General features: G+C 43.7%; 1 protein-coding gene across 3 annotated transcripts in view; it reads left to right on the top strand.

Annotated features, from left to right (window-relative positions):
* Window positions 1–215: 215 nt before the first annotated feature.
* The window catches only part of BLTP3A (bridge-like lipid transfer protein family member 3A), a 57,380-nt gene continuing 41,700 nt past the window's right edge, over window positions 216–15,895 (top strand). For all 3 annotated transcript variants that reach the window (XM_073320332.2, XM_073320333.2, XM_073320334.1), the window contains exon 1: window positions 216–409. Coding sequence is in view for 1 of the 3 variants with exons in the window: in XM_073320333.2 (XP_073176434.1) it covers window positions 366–409 (44 nt within the window). In the remaining 2 variants the exon portion in view is untranslated. The remainder of the gene's footprint in view (window positions 410–15,895) is intronic.

Consider the following 15,895-nt stretch of genomic DNA (forward strand, 5'->3'; position numbering starts at 1 on the left):
TGCCACCTGGCGTTGGTCCTGAGGTAGTTCTAGGTGCACGCTGCAGGGTGGGGTCCTTATGGGTGTCCGTGCAGGGGAGGGTGGGGGGCGTGTTACTGGCTGGGAGAGGGACAAACGCAGCTGGGCTCGCCTCCTCGGACCGGCAGAGGGCGCTGCTGCTTGGCTGTGCGCTCCCTCGCCCTCTCGCTGGTAGGTGGCGCTAGAGACGGCGCTCAGCGGGCCGCCGCGGTGCTAGCCGGGATGCTGGCGGAGTCGGGGAGGGCTGTCAGGGAGATGGCAGGAGCCGGCTCCGCGGGCGGCAACGGGTGAGGGGCTGGGGACCCCGCGCGCCGAGCGGCAGGAGCCGCCCCCCGCCCGGACCCGGTATGGCCGGCATCATCAAGAAGCAGATCCTGAAACACCTGTCCAGGTGAGGCACCGACCTGCCCTGCTCCCCTCCCCGCACACCGCGGGGACCCGCCCCCAGCCCTGCCCCCCCCCAAGACCTTGCCCACATTTAGGGGGTGCCTCCCAGCTCGCTACCCCAAGGACCCTTCACAGACCCCGAGACCCCGCCCCTCAGTGCTACTCGTCCCCCCCCCCGCCCCGAAGACTCTGCCCTCATTGTGGGGGACACCCCCCCCGTCCCTCCTGGGCCTCTATGCCCATAGCCAACCCTTTCTCCCCCTGCCCCGCCGGCACCCTCCCTCCCCGAGAAGTGCGGGGTCAGGCTGCCCGCCACTAGGGGTAATAGGGAAGGGGGAAGGCTCCCCTCCTGCCTTGGGAACAAGTGGGGTGATGAGTGTTCCTCACCTGTCTCCCCCCCAATCTCCCCTAGCCCCTCTTTCACCCCCGTCTCCTGCAGTAGCTGCCCTCAGGTAGGGGGGCGGTCTGTGGCGGGAGCATGCTCTGAAGCACCTGACCAGGTAAAGGGGGTGTCACCAGAGTCTCCCAACTATCTTGTTTTTCCTTGTCTTGCTCCTCTTCTCCCCCGTGCTTCCTACCCTGCCCCATGTCTCTCCTTTTCTCCCTGTTCATTCCTTGCGGCTTGGTATTGACACCCCGACATAGGTAAGAGGGCCTCCCAGCCTCCCTGCTGCTGTGATTGCCTCACCAAAGTGCTCCTGTCCCATCAGTGATTCTGCCACTGGCTCAGGAATAGATTCTGTTCAGATGAGAGAGGATACTACCTCTGTCCTGCTCCCCTCCTTTTCCCATTCCCCTGCCTTCCCAGCAGTTCTCCCCACCCTCCCATATATTGGCACAAGGACAGATTCTGGGGCTGATACCACTGTTTCCTCCTCAGCTTTTCCCGTTCATCCTACCAACCCTCCTCTCTCTCTCTCTGTATGTGTGTGTCTTCCTGTAGCACAGGGTTGGCTGGCAGGTTAGAAACGATTTAGTGGGAGTGAATGGAAAGTTAATGAGTTTCTCTAGGCATCAGTGCTGCTCTCAGAGAAGGTGAAATGGAAGGAATGAAAGATCATTCATAGATGTCCCTCTGGCCTGCTTTCCAATGATTGCCTCCCTCAGTCTAGTTAGTTCAGTCCTATTTGTGTTAAAGTAAAGCATAGAGGCCTACCTGAGGAGATGTTAAATTAATTTGGGTTTTCCTTGGTACTTTTGGATTTGGTAACCCTAAGATGTGAAAGGGGATGTGGGGAAGCTTTTTAAGTAAGAGGTTTGAGTAAGTGAAACTGATAGGTAGTGAATATGTGAGTAAAAAGGCTAAGAAATTAATGGAAAGAAAGAGTAGGGATAAGTGGTAATGAGGTGGGGGAGTTATGGTAAGTGAATCCAGGGGAGCAGAATATTGCACACAGTCGTGATAGATTGACAAAACACTGAGTGACTTGAGGTTTTATATTAATGTCTCTAGTAATACATCAAACTTGTATTAAGAGGAAGCAATATCTAGTGATTAATGCATAGGACCTCTGTTCCTGGGTTTCCCACTGACCTGCTGGGTGACCTTGGGCAAATCACTTATCTGTGCCTCAGTTTCCCTATCTCTAAAATGGGAGAATATTGACTTCCTTTGACAAGTGCTTTGTGATCTAGGGCGATAATTGCTATCTGAGCGCTAGGTATTATTACTAGCTGTGTGGGACCTTGGGCAAACCACTTCAGCTCTAAAACGAGGTCACTTCAGAGGGGTTGGTATGAGGCTTGGGAAACTTGCATGAAGTGGATGAAGGCAAAATATTACATGGCACCTTTCACCTAAAGCTCTTAAAGCGTAAACATGGGCAAGCATTTATCCTCATTTTACAGGTGGGGAAACAGAGACAAAGTGACTTACCCAAGGCTACGTAATGTCAGTGGCAGAGCTAGAAGGGACCCAAGGAGTAGTCTCTCTGCCCTGTTTTCCACCATGAACAGCTTAGGTACACTGAGGTTGGCAGACTTTGTATATTTTTAGGCTGAAGGTAAAATCTTAGCATTTCTGGGACCTGGAAAGAACCTCTGCAAACATTAAATGACCATCTGTAAAGCATCTGTTTAAGGCTGTTTTGTGAGTCACTAGTTGATCTCCCCTCCACCTTTGTACCAACAAGAATGTAACACAGCCTGCTAGTAGACTTCTTAAATTCATTAATTTAAATGATTTTCTGCTAGTCCTGACAGCACACAACTTCCAAGCTTCCCACCTTCCCCTACCCCAAACCAGCATGTTGTGTGCATTTTGGATTCAGCATTCTTGTCAGGAGGCGCTGACCCATTCATAATTGGGAAAAGTGCACAAGAGTACACTGGACAAGTTAGTAATGGAGACCTGAATAAAGCTAATGTGTTCTCTGTGTCTCACTAGCCCCCATGATTAAATGACACATTTTCTGCCAATACATAATGCTGTCATTTGCTTTGTGCATGTAACCTTTCCTCACTGCTATTTGTGGGCCCCTTAATCTTTTGTCTCATTCTTGCCGCTTGCCCTTTTTACTGTGCACTGCCGAAACCCCTTTTTAGTGACCTTTTTTGCTCATGAACTCCCCTCCCCCCACTCATTCTCCTCCTAATCTAGTTATTTTACAGTCCTCAGTTTTGCCTTTTTCCAGTCCTTTGTTGCAGTGCCTGGACTATGGGCTAATGGTGTGAGCAGTGATCTTGGAGTCGGGAGGATTTCTGGGTTCTACTCCTGGTATTGTTACTGGCTTGGGGTGTTGTTTTGGACTAGTCAGTCAAACTCCAATTCTTCATGCTGTTCGCTTCATTGGGGCTCTGTCCAAGTGAACTGAATAACTTGCAGGACTGAGGCCTGAGTCACTACCTATAAAATGGGTTTTTGTAATTTACACAGGGATTGAGAGATTTAATGTGCTTTGAGCCTTCACAGTTTAAAGCTGCTGTAGAAAAGCAACATCACTATTATAATCTGCATTTCTTATATTGCTACTACAGTTTTCTTTCACATAAAATAACCCAACTCTTTATTCATGTGGGTCTCTCTTCTAACTGTGTGTGTGCTCGAGAGAAGCTTTGCTACTGAATCATTAAGCTCTCTTTATTTTCTGTTTTCAATTTTAATTTGAAATAATTCCTTGTTTCTTTTGCAGCCTCCTCAATTAAAGGTGTGTGTGTGTGTGTGTGTGTTATCTCTGTGTCTGGGAATTCACAAGGAAGGGAAAACTGAGACTCCAAGGTCAGGGAAATCCAAAGGACAGTTATATTGTATCAAATTGTTTGGTAGCTTTTATTCAGAAGAAATGAAACACATACACTTGCAGTGGAATAATGATTATCACTTTGCAGAGATCTTCTGCAAAGGTGAGTTTTGATGTGTATGATGGGGCACTGGCCTCAGAATACATCTTAAAAAAAACTTTATTCATGTTGTGGGTTTTTTTTAACACATTACTTTCCATTCCATTCCTAAAATGGAAAGCATCTAAAATCTTGAATGTCTTTTTCACCATCCGTGCTGTTTATCTTCTTGCACTATTTTTAGCTTGCAGAAGGAAAATAGTTGGTTTCACTGTCTAGTTCTCTTGCATTGGTCAGGGGCTGCTATGGGTTGCAAACACTGTGGGAGAATGTTTATATCGGAATCAAAGATCCGAGATTGTGAGCTTTCTGAGGCAGGGATTGTCTGTGTATTTGTATAGTGCCTTGGATCTAATCCCTGTTTGGGCTCCTTAGGTGCATACACAATAAAATACTTTTTTAATTTAGTAATTTGTAATCATTAATGGAAACACATCTCTTGATCTTAGCCTTTATAAAATCTTTTCTTTTGACACACCCTGTGTTTTGAGTCTAAAGAGTGATCCCTTTAATGTTTTCCATTTCACTCAGCTTGGACAGTGAAACCAGACTAATATCATTTGAATGCACTAGTAATACTTAGCACTCATATAACTGAAGCCAAGTGCTTGATCTTTGCTTTGTAAAGGTAGCTCAGTATTATCCTCTCCGTTCCACAAGTGGGGAAACTGAGGCACAGGGTAGTGACGAGATTTGGTTACGGTTGCACTCCTGTTGTACTGATTGGGTTCACTACACGGCAGGGGTGAAGTCTTATTTTTGTTGAATTGCATGGGGAAAATTTCTGTCCACTCTTAGGGCAGGTCTACACTAGAAGCGCAACATTGGCACAGCTGCACCGCGTCAGGTGAAGACGCTCTATGCCGATGGGAGAACGTACTCCCGTTGGCATAATTACTCCACCTGCATGAGAGGCGGAAGCTATGTCGGCAGGAGACACTCTCCCGCCGACGTAGCACTAGTGTGGACAGAACTTAGGTAGGTTGCGTCGCTGGGGGGTTTCTTTTTCACACTCCTGAGTGAAATAATTAGACTGACTTAAGCAATAGTGTAGACCTGCCCTTAGATTTAACAAAAGTTTCCTAAAGCTTCATTTTATTACACACTTAAAACCATACATGAGTATATAGGGTGCTGGGTAATCTCTGCCCAATAGATAAGGGTCCCTGTGCCAAATAACTTACTGTAATGGCATGAGTGGGTGTGATGCAAAATGGGATGTGTAATCACTATTTCACAGGTTATGGTAGGTTTTATGTGGTTTCTGAGGAGGCAAAGAGGGGGGCTGGCAAGCTTTACCCATTTCAAGCCAGGAGGGGCGGTGTGAAAGAAGGCATTGATTGAGTCAGGAGTGGGTGAAGGAACAAAGGGAGCAGTCAGCAGAAAAGCTGGGATGGTGTCTTGGGAACAGGGTGGGATGTGTAGGAGGAGAGGAGCACTGGTGTAGGTTGGGCAGGAGTTATGGAGAAGCTTCAGTTGTCTGTGGAAAGTGGGAGAAGCCAGTGCTAAAATTGATTGTGGTGAGAATAGTGGGAAAATTGGCACCATCGCAGAGACAGCAGAGAGAACAACTCTGTGGAGAACTGAATTAGCTTCTCCTTGCTGTTTATGTGATGATGGAATGGTGCTGTTTATTGTGTCACCAAGTGGCCTAGGCAGCTGGCCTTAGTCATTACAGATGGGGGTGATATGAACACACATGATTGCATTATGCTGTCACTTTTCTTGTCTCTGCTGAACCCACCATACTTGTGATCAGGCAAGGGACTGGGACTGACTCTGACAAAGACCCTTGTCTCAGATCTCATAGAAAGTGCCAAGGCACAGTTCTTTTGTGCTCATGGGCATTTTTACCCCACACACTTCACATTTGGTTATTTCACTCATACAACCCCACCGGTTCAATTGGAACACTGGTATGGGAACACTGGTATGGGCCTTGGTTTGGAGGTTTTAATGGACCGTGCCTTCTCCTGAAAGGCAAGTCTGTGATACAGAGTGAGACTGAGAACAACTGGAGTCATGGGAACCCAGAGGGGAATGTGGCAATCTGATGACAAGGAGAAATTAATCTACTCTTAGATGTCTTCTGTTGGAATTCCTCACCCACAATCAGCTTGTGTTCAGCGTTATTCCTTTCCATGGATTTGAAGATTCCTGGATGAAAGGGACGTCTTTGGAGAATACAGTAGAATCTCAGAGTTGCGAACACCTTAGAAATGGAGGTTGTTTGTAACTCTGAACAAAACGTTATTATTCTTTCAAAAGTTTACAACAGAACATTAACTTAATACAGCTTTGAAACTTTTCTATGCAGAATAAAAATGCTGCTTTTAACCATCTTAATTTAAACAAGCACAGAAACAGTTTCCTTACCTTGTCAACTTTTTTTTTAAAAACTTTCCCTTTATTTTTTTAGTAGTTTGTTTAACACAGTACTGTACTGTATTGGGGCTTTTTTTGGGGTCTCTGCTGCTGCCTGATTGCGCACTTCTGGTTCCAAATGAGATGTGTGTTTGACAGTTCATAACTCTGGTTTTCGTAACGCTGGGGTTCTGCTGTACAACCAACGTGACAGAGGTTGAAGCCTAATTGTCAGCATTTGTGACTGGTGGGTGTAAGGGTGCATAGTTAGTTTCACTGATTGCTCTACAAGTTTTATCACATTGTCCATACAGTTGATAGTAGGGATAGGAAAAGATAGAGATTTTGACAGAATTGTGTCTTACATAGCCTAATATTAAAGCTTCCTTTCTGCAGTATGGGTCTGTTTGTGTAAATCTTTTAGAAGCAGAGGAATTTTTCAAAAATTTTGGCAAACGATTCTGAAAACCAATTATTATTACATGTATGGAAATTAATACCAGTGGCAGGTCAAATTTAAGGTGGTATTGCAAACTTTTGATACTTCACATTTCTCAAGCATAGGGTTTCCAAAGTCTTTGATGTGGTGGGCTACATCTGAATATGGTCTCATGGACACTCCACTCCCATTCACAGTTGTGCAGGCCATGTTCCCTCCCTCCCATCCTCCTGTCAAAATTGTGTTGACTCACCTCCCATTTTGTTTGCAATCACATAACATCCCAGTGGCAATTACAGCAATAGCCTATGTGGAAAAGCAATATCAGGAAAGCATTTAACATATCTTTATCTTTTAATGCAATTTAGCAGCTGGAAATGAGGAGAAGTCAGCTTCATGTGACCAGTAAGCATTTCACAGACTCATTTGGAAGACTTATTTAGCATCTTCTACCTAGGGATGCCAAAGCATTTTACCAGCATTGATGAATGCATCCTCCTCATCCCATGAGGTGGATGAGTTTTATTACTCTTATTTTTACACACAAGGAATCAACCAAAGGGGGTAATGTATCTATATTTGAACTAGTAACAAAACCCAGATCACCTCCTTCCAGTCTGGCTCTCTGACCACTAGACCACACTTACTCTCCAATAAAACACATATCGGGCTCTTCAGCTGGACTCAGGGAGGAGTTAATGTCTGGTCATGCAGATGTCCAGAATCCATCTGGCCCTCACCCCCATGTTACATATATGATACTAGAATGCCTCCTTGCTCAGTTACTCTCCTTGCACTAGGTCAACATCTTGCTACATAGTGTTTCAAGCTTCACTCAGAGGCCCAGATGGCAATGGTGTCAGGAAGACCCCTTTGCCTAAGGAGACTTATCGTTTCCTAGAAAGCACTGAGAGAGGGAGTAGAGCAATGTGTAAGTCAGGAAAGTGGGATGTTGCCTCCATCAGGAATTACTGGGGGAGGTTGTTCGGCTTGTATTAGGCAGGAGGTTAGAGTAGATGATTATAGTGGTCCCTGCTGGCCTGATGATCTCTGAGTCATGCGTGGAATGGAGAAAATCCTACAGTTGTATGCACTTCCTATTTTCATCAATACCCCCAGTTTCCTGGCTAAATGCTTAACTCGGGAAATTACCATCTGCCCTTCTAAATTCCCCAGTAGGTTTACTTGCATATGTGATTTTTCACTTCTTGTCCTAATCTGTTATGCACTGTTGCTGTGTGCTTGTAAGCAACTGCTGCATGCCACCCTCGGGTGGTTGCCTTTCGGTGGTGGTTGAAGTGACTACTGCACGTGTGGTTGGTAAAGTGCTTTGGGGTTCTTGAGGCTAAGAGGTGCAATGTAAATGCAAGATGTTATTTGTTCACCTTATAACTCTTTTAATTTCTTTTAGTATCTTTTTTTCCCCCCTCTGCTCATGCTTTAAGCTAACTGGAAATGCACTGCTTTAGTTTAATGGATCACAATCCTTGGAATGGTCTGATACTGGTCATCTTATTTGGCCCCTTGAAGTAATTGAAGGTGCTCACCAGAACAGCACCTCTGACTGGATTGAGCTAGATTTCAAACTGCACAGAGATGAAACTGCATTCTGCCGTTGGTCTAACCTGCAGATATTGAAATGTCTATTTCCTTTACTAGCTGTTTGTAGGAGAGCTATTTCCATATGGACTTTTGCTACCTGCCACAAGGCAGCTGGGCAGCAACAGACTAAAAGCAAGCAGGACTTCTGCTGCAGAGAATTGGTAGTGGGACTTATACAGCCTTTCACCTCTCTAAACCTGCTTGAAACCAATCCAGTTGAGTAGTGATTGAAAGTCCTTACCATTGTGTCATTATCATGCAATGCTCTATGTGAAAGGAACTCTGGAGACTCGGTCCACTTATAAATGAATGAGTATCCATACCTCAAAATTGATCACTTTTGGCATTGTGTCTCTCTTTTTGATAGTCCTAGCAGAGAGACTGATGACTGAATGGACCATGTAGACTGAACTCCCCTCCCATTCCTAGAAATGGCTCATCTTAAGTCAAGGTTGAGGCCCACAGGTGGCCAGTGTCAGAAAGCCTATGCCCCTTATGTGTACTGTGCACAGTATCTGAGGGATTTACAGTTCCTCATAAAGTTCGGGACCACAACTTGCCTAAAATAACTGTTACAGCTGAGGGGAAGTGTGTAAAACCACACAGCTTCCAGCAGTTTAAAAATTGATGATAAACCATTAGTGGAATGGAAGTTTCCCTTCTGCAAAAGCATCACGTTATTGCTTTTTCAACGTGCTGTGCTCCTGAACCAGCTGGTAAGGTGCCTTGTGCCCCAAATGAAACAGAACACATGCTTTACAATCAAAAGAAACATGGCCTGAGCAATAAATCTTGAAGCAGAAGCTAATGGAAAATCAAAAATAAATTCTGCAGCCCATCCTGAAACAGTCTGCATCCACCCCATGACAGAGAATGGAAGTGGAGACGCAAATGTTTGGAGTCTTCTCTTTGAAGGGTACCGGTCTCTATAAAGTAGCAGAGAACTCCAGAATCCCCAGCTTTTGTTGCAAAAGCCCCTGCTTCCTGTCCCCTTGAGACAATACCTCAAGATGATCAGCAGTTCTGCACCTGCTGACTTTAATGCTGTGACAAGGATGCAGGGCAATGGATGGTCTCTCAAGAAGGCTGGTCTTGTGTTATTTATCTAACTGACAGATGGGAATAATGCCTCTTTTTCTTTTCAGGGAGTTAAGGAGATGATGTCTGGTAAATCCAGCCCAAAATGATCAGCTGTATGGTTTGGGGAAAGTCACTTCAGCTCTCTGCCTCAGTTTCCCCAGGTGTATAATAGGAATAATACTTACTTGCCTCATCCTAACGATGAGAGACTTAACTCATTAACATTCATATATTGCTCTGAATATAGACTTAGAAACATTTTCAGGTTCAGGGTGAAAACAGTTCAAAGCAAGGGGCTCTTCAGTCCTTTCCATAAGAGAGGGACTCCTGTAAACCATATATTTCAATCCTCCACTCCCCAATAGACTGTCACATTGATTCTAGTAATACTTCATTCTGAAGGAAGAGCTGTCAAGGTAACTGATGAGCTGCGGACCTCAGTTTGAAAACCACTAGTTTATAGGCTTCAGTCTCTTAAATTTCCGCATACCCCTTTCCTGCAACACATGCAGGACTGTGGATGCAGAGCTTTAGGGAAATGCTTTGGTAACTACTTCTTCTGTTACAGCCTTGGTGGCTTTGAGTCCTGTTTTTTGTTTTTTGCATGTATTGATCAATTCTTCTTGCAAATACAGACCCCAGATCACATGCTGGGAAAAGTAACAGTTAGCTACTACTTCCTTGTGGTCAGCGGGTGGGGAAGTGTGTGCACACATGACAGGACCTGCTTTTTTCCCTATAAAGTTATCTTTAAAATCAGAAATGTACTGCATGGTAGTTCATCAAAAGAGCAAAACTGACAGTTCTGCAAAGCAGGTAGCTACAGCTTGGCTCTTGATAGGCTCAAACCACTTTCACCTAGATCACAAAGCTGTGTAGAGGAATGTGCATTCTGTCTGGCAAGTTAGAAGGAGACTTATTGTGAGAGAGAATAATTTGGACTTCTACAATGCAGGAGGCAGGAACTCCTGGGTTCAGTTCCCAGTTCTGACACTGACTTATAGTGTGGCTTTGTACAAGTCACGAACGTTCCCTGTACCCCTGCTTATTTTCCCTCCAAATAATTCATATTTACCAACCATTTGTATGATTGTATTAATACTTGGCATTTACCACATACTCCATACATTATATTGGACGAATGTACGGTGTGTATATATGCACCCATGCACAATAGTGCTTTACTAATAGTGACTAACTATAAGCCTACCAGCCTCCTTGTGTGATAGGTACTGTCCCTATTTTACAGATGAGAAAACAAAGTAACCATGAGGTGAGGGAAGTTGTTCAAAGTCACAGAGCTAGGATGGAATTCAGTAATCCTGATTCCCATTCCCTGCTCTTGTAGTATTTCGCCTGGACTTGTTCTTCTGCCCTCACTTCCCACACAACCATTGTATTGAATCTAAATTACACAATAGCCTTTAATTTCCAGTGGCTGGAAATAAATTGCAAGGGGAATCAGATTGCAAAATAAAGAGTTGCTCAAAACCTTAGAGGAGGGGCTACCAACTACCACGAAGGAAAAAAGATGGTGTAAAATTCCCCAGCTTATGCCCTGCTTTCTAGTTGTCTTCGCTTGTGCTATTATTTGCTTGTGGTTTAGTCTTGGGAAGTACCCTGGCAGCTGAACACGCTTTGCATTCCAAACTTCAGAACATGGAGTGGTTGGCATTTAAAGACTGTCGAGCTTCCAACTGAGGGACTCAAAATAGTAAAACAGCTCCTTAAGTGCATGTGTCAGCCCCGACAAGACTCCCTCTTTTTTCAAATTAATTTGTGGCCTGTTGCACAAGTCTCCTTCTGGTGAGATAGGAGTTTGCTCTGTGTTTTGTACAGAGTGTGCTTGATCTGGAGCCTCCATAAAGTTCCAGCATACATGGCCCTGATTAATTGTTCCTACCCAGAAGGAGAGGTGGTCTAAAAGGGACTAAGTGAATGGATGTATGTGTGGGGGAGACGCACTCTGTGATAGGTGAACATACCAGGTTACTCTGTACAACGGTTCTGTCTTCTCTCCAGCGTGTTTGAAAACCAAGATTTCTTTCGTAGGTTGAACTTTGAACTGGATTTTCAATTTCTTTTGGTTTTAGTAGTCATCTTGCAGTCCAACAGTCACAGCAGAGAATAGCACTAGTGATATTCCTTGAGTTCAGAGAACTGACTGCTGAACGGATTTGGGCAAGATAGGCGAACATTCCACAACGCAGGTGAAGCTGAATAATTTGCCTTGGAGAGTTTAGTGTCTAGGCTTTTATTTAAGTTAGATGAATTTGGTGCCCATGGAACAAAGAGACTGATAGCCCTGATAACCAAGAGCCAATTGTGGTGTAGGCAGGTATGGTGTGAAAGCAACCTTCACACAGATTTGTCAGGTACTGTAATCCTGCCCCACTGCAATGCACCTGCTAATCCAGTGCTGAATGCTGAGCAGAGACCATCAGCTGTGGATAAACCAGGGTAAGCCACCAAGTTTGCTGCACTGTGACCTAAGAGCTTGTCTACATAGAAAGTTTTACCAGTTATACTGGTGAGGTTACACCAATGTAATTATACCGGTATAATTCCCTGGGTGGACACGCCTGTTCCTGTTTGAGGATTTTTCTTTGTTTATTTTTTCTGGTTTAATTTAACCCCTTCCAAAGAGACATAAGCTAAACAAAGAGGCATTCTTAAACCAGAAAGTGTGCCCACCAAGGGAGTTTTAGCAGTATTACTGTAGTGATTCAGATTCACACCGTACCTTAGGCTGGTATAGCTTGTCTGTGCAAGCTACTAGTCAGATGTGTAGGCAGATGAAAAGGGAGCATGTTTACTTACTGCATCACCTAGCTCCCTGCTGTGACCTAAGAGCCAAAACAATCTGTCTAGTGTAACCACAGAAATCATAAAAATATAGGATTTGAAGGTACCTTAATAGGTTATCTAGTCCAGTCCTCTGCACTGAGACAGGACTAAGTATTATCTAGACCATCCCTGCTATGTATTTGTCTAACCTATTCTTGAAAACTTCCAGTAATGGAGATTCCAAAACTCTCTAGGCAATTTGTTCCAGTGCTTAACTATCTTACAGTTAAGAAGTTTTTCCGAATGTCTAAGCTAAATCTCCGTGTGACAGGATCCCTGGGGTGCAGCCTGGGACCGTGGGACTGCTGTGCCCCCTTAACTCTCCAGTCTAGGCTGTCTCTCTCAGTGCTTTGCTAGTGACAAGCAGCAAATGCCTCCAGGTGCTGTGATTGCTCAGCACAACAGCATATGGAGCCCCACACCCAGCTAGATTGCATGAATGCTCCCAGAGCCAAATCCCCAGCTCCCAGCCTTGTACCCCAGGGTTATCCTGTCTTGCACTGCTCAAGACCCTTTCTTGAGCAAGGCAGATTTATTAATTGGTTCACCACTTCATCAGTGGAAAGTGGATATACACCAGCCTTTGTAAACCTGAGCAAATTTACCAAACACTTCAGGTAAACTCACCGGTAAACAGTTACACAAATTTCTTGACTACAAAAGATAGATTTTAAGTGATAGGCAAAAAGTCAGAGTTAGTTACCAAAATAAAATAAAATATAAGCATGCAGTCTTAACTCTCAACCTGTTAGACTGGGCAACATCTAGATTAAGCAGTTTTTCTCACGCACTGGAAATTACACAGGTTTCACCCTTGAAACCTGGGACAGTCTCCTCTGTTGGAATCTTCAGTCTTCTGAGCATCCTTGTTGCTTGCTGCGTAGGTAGGGGGTGCAGCGGAAGGCCCAGTATGGGGCCACTGTGTTCTGTTTTATACCCTTAGTCTGTGCGCGTGGAGAACACAAGTCCAGGCATGTCTGGTGGTGGTCTAATTCTCCTGGTGTAGCCTTATGCAGGTGAGTCATTCAATTTTAACTCCCTTGGTGGACAATAGTTATTGAAGGTGGTTTTACACCCGCCTGGGGATTGGTTGCTTTCCTTGCTGTTGTCTCAGGGGAGCTAATATCTGGCTAATTCCCCAACGTACAGCATGTTTAACTGACAATCATACAACACAATCTCATAACTTCATATGCACCAATGATATACATATTTAGATAGAAGAGTGACTTTCACCACATCATAACCTTTCCCCTGATATCTTACATGGCATGCTTTGCATTCAAGATCACAATTATATATAAAGGAGAAATATGGGGTTTACAGGGCACTCCCGCAAGGTACAGAATGTCACATTCCCTTGCTGCAATTTAAGCCCATTGCTTCTTGTCCTGTCCTCTTTGATTAAGGAGAACAATTTGTCACCTTACTCTTTATAACAACCTTTTATATATTTGAAAACTGTTATCATGCCACCCCTCCCCCCCCCGCCAGGTCATCTTTCTCCAGACTAAACAAACCTAGTTTTTTCAGTCTTCCTTCATAGGTCCTGTTTTCTAGACCTTTAATCATTTTTGTAGCTCTTCTCTGGACTTTCTCCAGTTTGTCCACAGCTTTCCTGAAGTGCGGTACCCAGAACTGGACACAACACTCCAGTTGAGGCCTTATCTGTGTCGAGGAGAGTGGAAGAATTACTTCTTGTGTCTTGCTCACAACATTCCTGCTAATACATCGTAGAATGAAATGTGATTGTTTTGCAACAGTATTACGTTTTTGACTCTCATTTAGTTTGTGATCCATTATAATCCCCAGATCTTTTTACGCTGTACTCATCTCTAGGCAGTCATTTCCCATTTGTATTTGTACAATTGATTGTTCCTTCCTAAGTGTAGTACTTTGAATTTATCCTAGATGAATTTCATCCTATTTATTGCAGACCATTTCTCCAGTTTGTCAAGTTAATTATGAATTCTAATCCTGTTCTCCAAAGTGCTTGCAATCCCTCCCAGTTTGGTATTCATCCGCAAACTTTATAAGTGTATTCTCTATGCCATTGTTCAACTCATTTATGAAGATATTGGCTTGAACAGGACTTAGGAGAGATCCCTGCAAGATCCCACTCAATATGTCCTTCCAGCTTGATTGTGAACCATTGATAACTACTCTGAGTATGTTTTTCCAACCAGTTGTGCACCCATCTTATAGTTGGCTTGTTTAGGCTATATTTCCCTATTTTGTTTATGAGAAGGTCATGTGAGCCAGTAGCAAAAGCCTTCCTAAAGTCGAGATATCACATCTACTGCTTTCCCCCTTATCCACAGGGCTTGTTACCATATCAAAGAAGGATATTAGGTTGGTTTGACATGATTTGTTCTTGACAAATCCATGTGGACTGTTACTTATTACCATATTATTTTGAGGTGCTTACAAGTTGGTTGGTTGATTATTTGCTCCATTATCTTTCCAGGTACCAAAGTTTAAGCTGACTGATGTATAATTGCCTGGGTTGTTCCTCTTCCCCTTTTTATAGATAGGTACTATATTTGCCCTTTTCCAGTCCTCTGGGATCTCTCCTGTCCTCCATGAGTTCTCAGAGATAATCGCTAATGGCTCAGAGAAGACATCTAACTTGTCTAAGTAATTCTTAACTTGTTCTTTCCCTATTTTAGCTTCAGATCTGAGCCCACAGATGTTCATTATGTTAGTCGTCTGATCACTGCTAACTGAAACAAAAAAGGCATTTATGACCATTGCTGTGTTTTCTGTTCTTGTCTTTCCCTCCTCATTGAGTAATGGACTAACCTGGTCTTTTGTCTTTATCTTGTTTCTAATGTACTTGTAAAATGTTTTCTTGTTACTCTTTATGCCCCTAGCTAGTTTAACCTTTTTTTGTGTTTTGGCCTTTTTAATTTTGTCCCTACATGCTTATGCTGTTTTTTTTAAATTTTAATCCTTTATAATTTGACCTAGTTTCCACTTTTTGTATGACTCTCTTGCGTTTCAGGTCGTAAGATCTCCCCGTTAACCCAACATGGTATCCTACCACACTTCCTGTCTTTCCTATGCATTGGGATAGTTTGCTCTTGTGCCGTTAATAATGGTTTTTTAAAAAAACTACCAACTCTCCTGAACTTTTTTTTCCCCCTACACTTTCTTCTCATGGGATCTTACCTACCAATTCTTTGAGTTTGCTAAAAGTCTGCCTTCTTGAAGTCCATTGTCTTTATTTTGCGTTTTTCCCTCCAATCATTCCTTAGAATCATGAACTCTCTCATTTCATGATCATTTTCACCCAAGCTTCCTTCTGTCTTCAAGTTCTTAACCAGTTCCTCCCTATTTGTCAAAATCAAATCTAGAACAGCCTCTCCTCTAGTTGATTTCTCCACCTTCTGCAACAAAAAGTTGTCTCCTGGCCATTCCATTAACTTGTTGTGCCCTGCTGTATTATTTTTCCAGCAGATGTCTAGGTAGTTGAAGTCTCCCATCACCACCAAGTCCTGTGCTTTGGATAATTTTGTTAATTGTTAAAAAAAAACACCACACATCTCTGTGTACTCTCTAAAACCAAGGCTCTGAAACCCAAACTTTCTTTTATTTTTGTGAGTAAAAGAGGGAGTGGAGTGTCTCTCTAAGCACAAAGTCACATTGGAACTTATTACAGACACTAACAGTCCTAGACCTCCGTTTCCCCCACTGGAGTTAATCATGGCAGAATCCTCTGACTGGAGACTGCATCATGAATCAGGGTAGAGATTTCCCCATCCTTCCACAACTGTAGGCAAGAAACCCAACATCCATTACACTATTGAACGGGGTATA

The sequence above is a fragment of the Lepidochelys kempii genome, chromosome 21 (genome assembly GCF_965140285.1).
Source record: "Lepidochelys kempii isolate rLepKem1 chromosome 21, rLepKem1.hap1, whole genome shotgun sequence".
Lineage (NCBI taxonomy): Eukaryota > Metazoa > Chordata > Testudines > Cheloniidae > Lepidochelys > Lepidochelys kempii.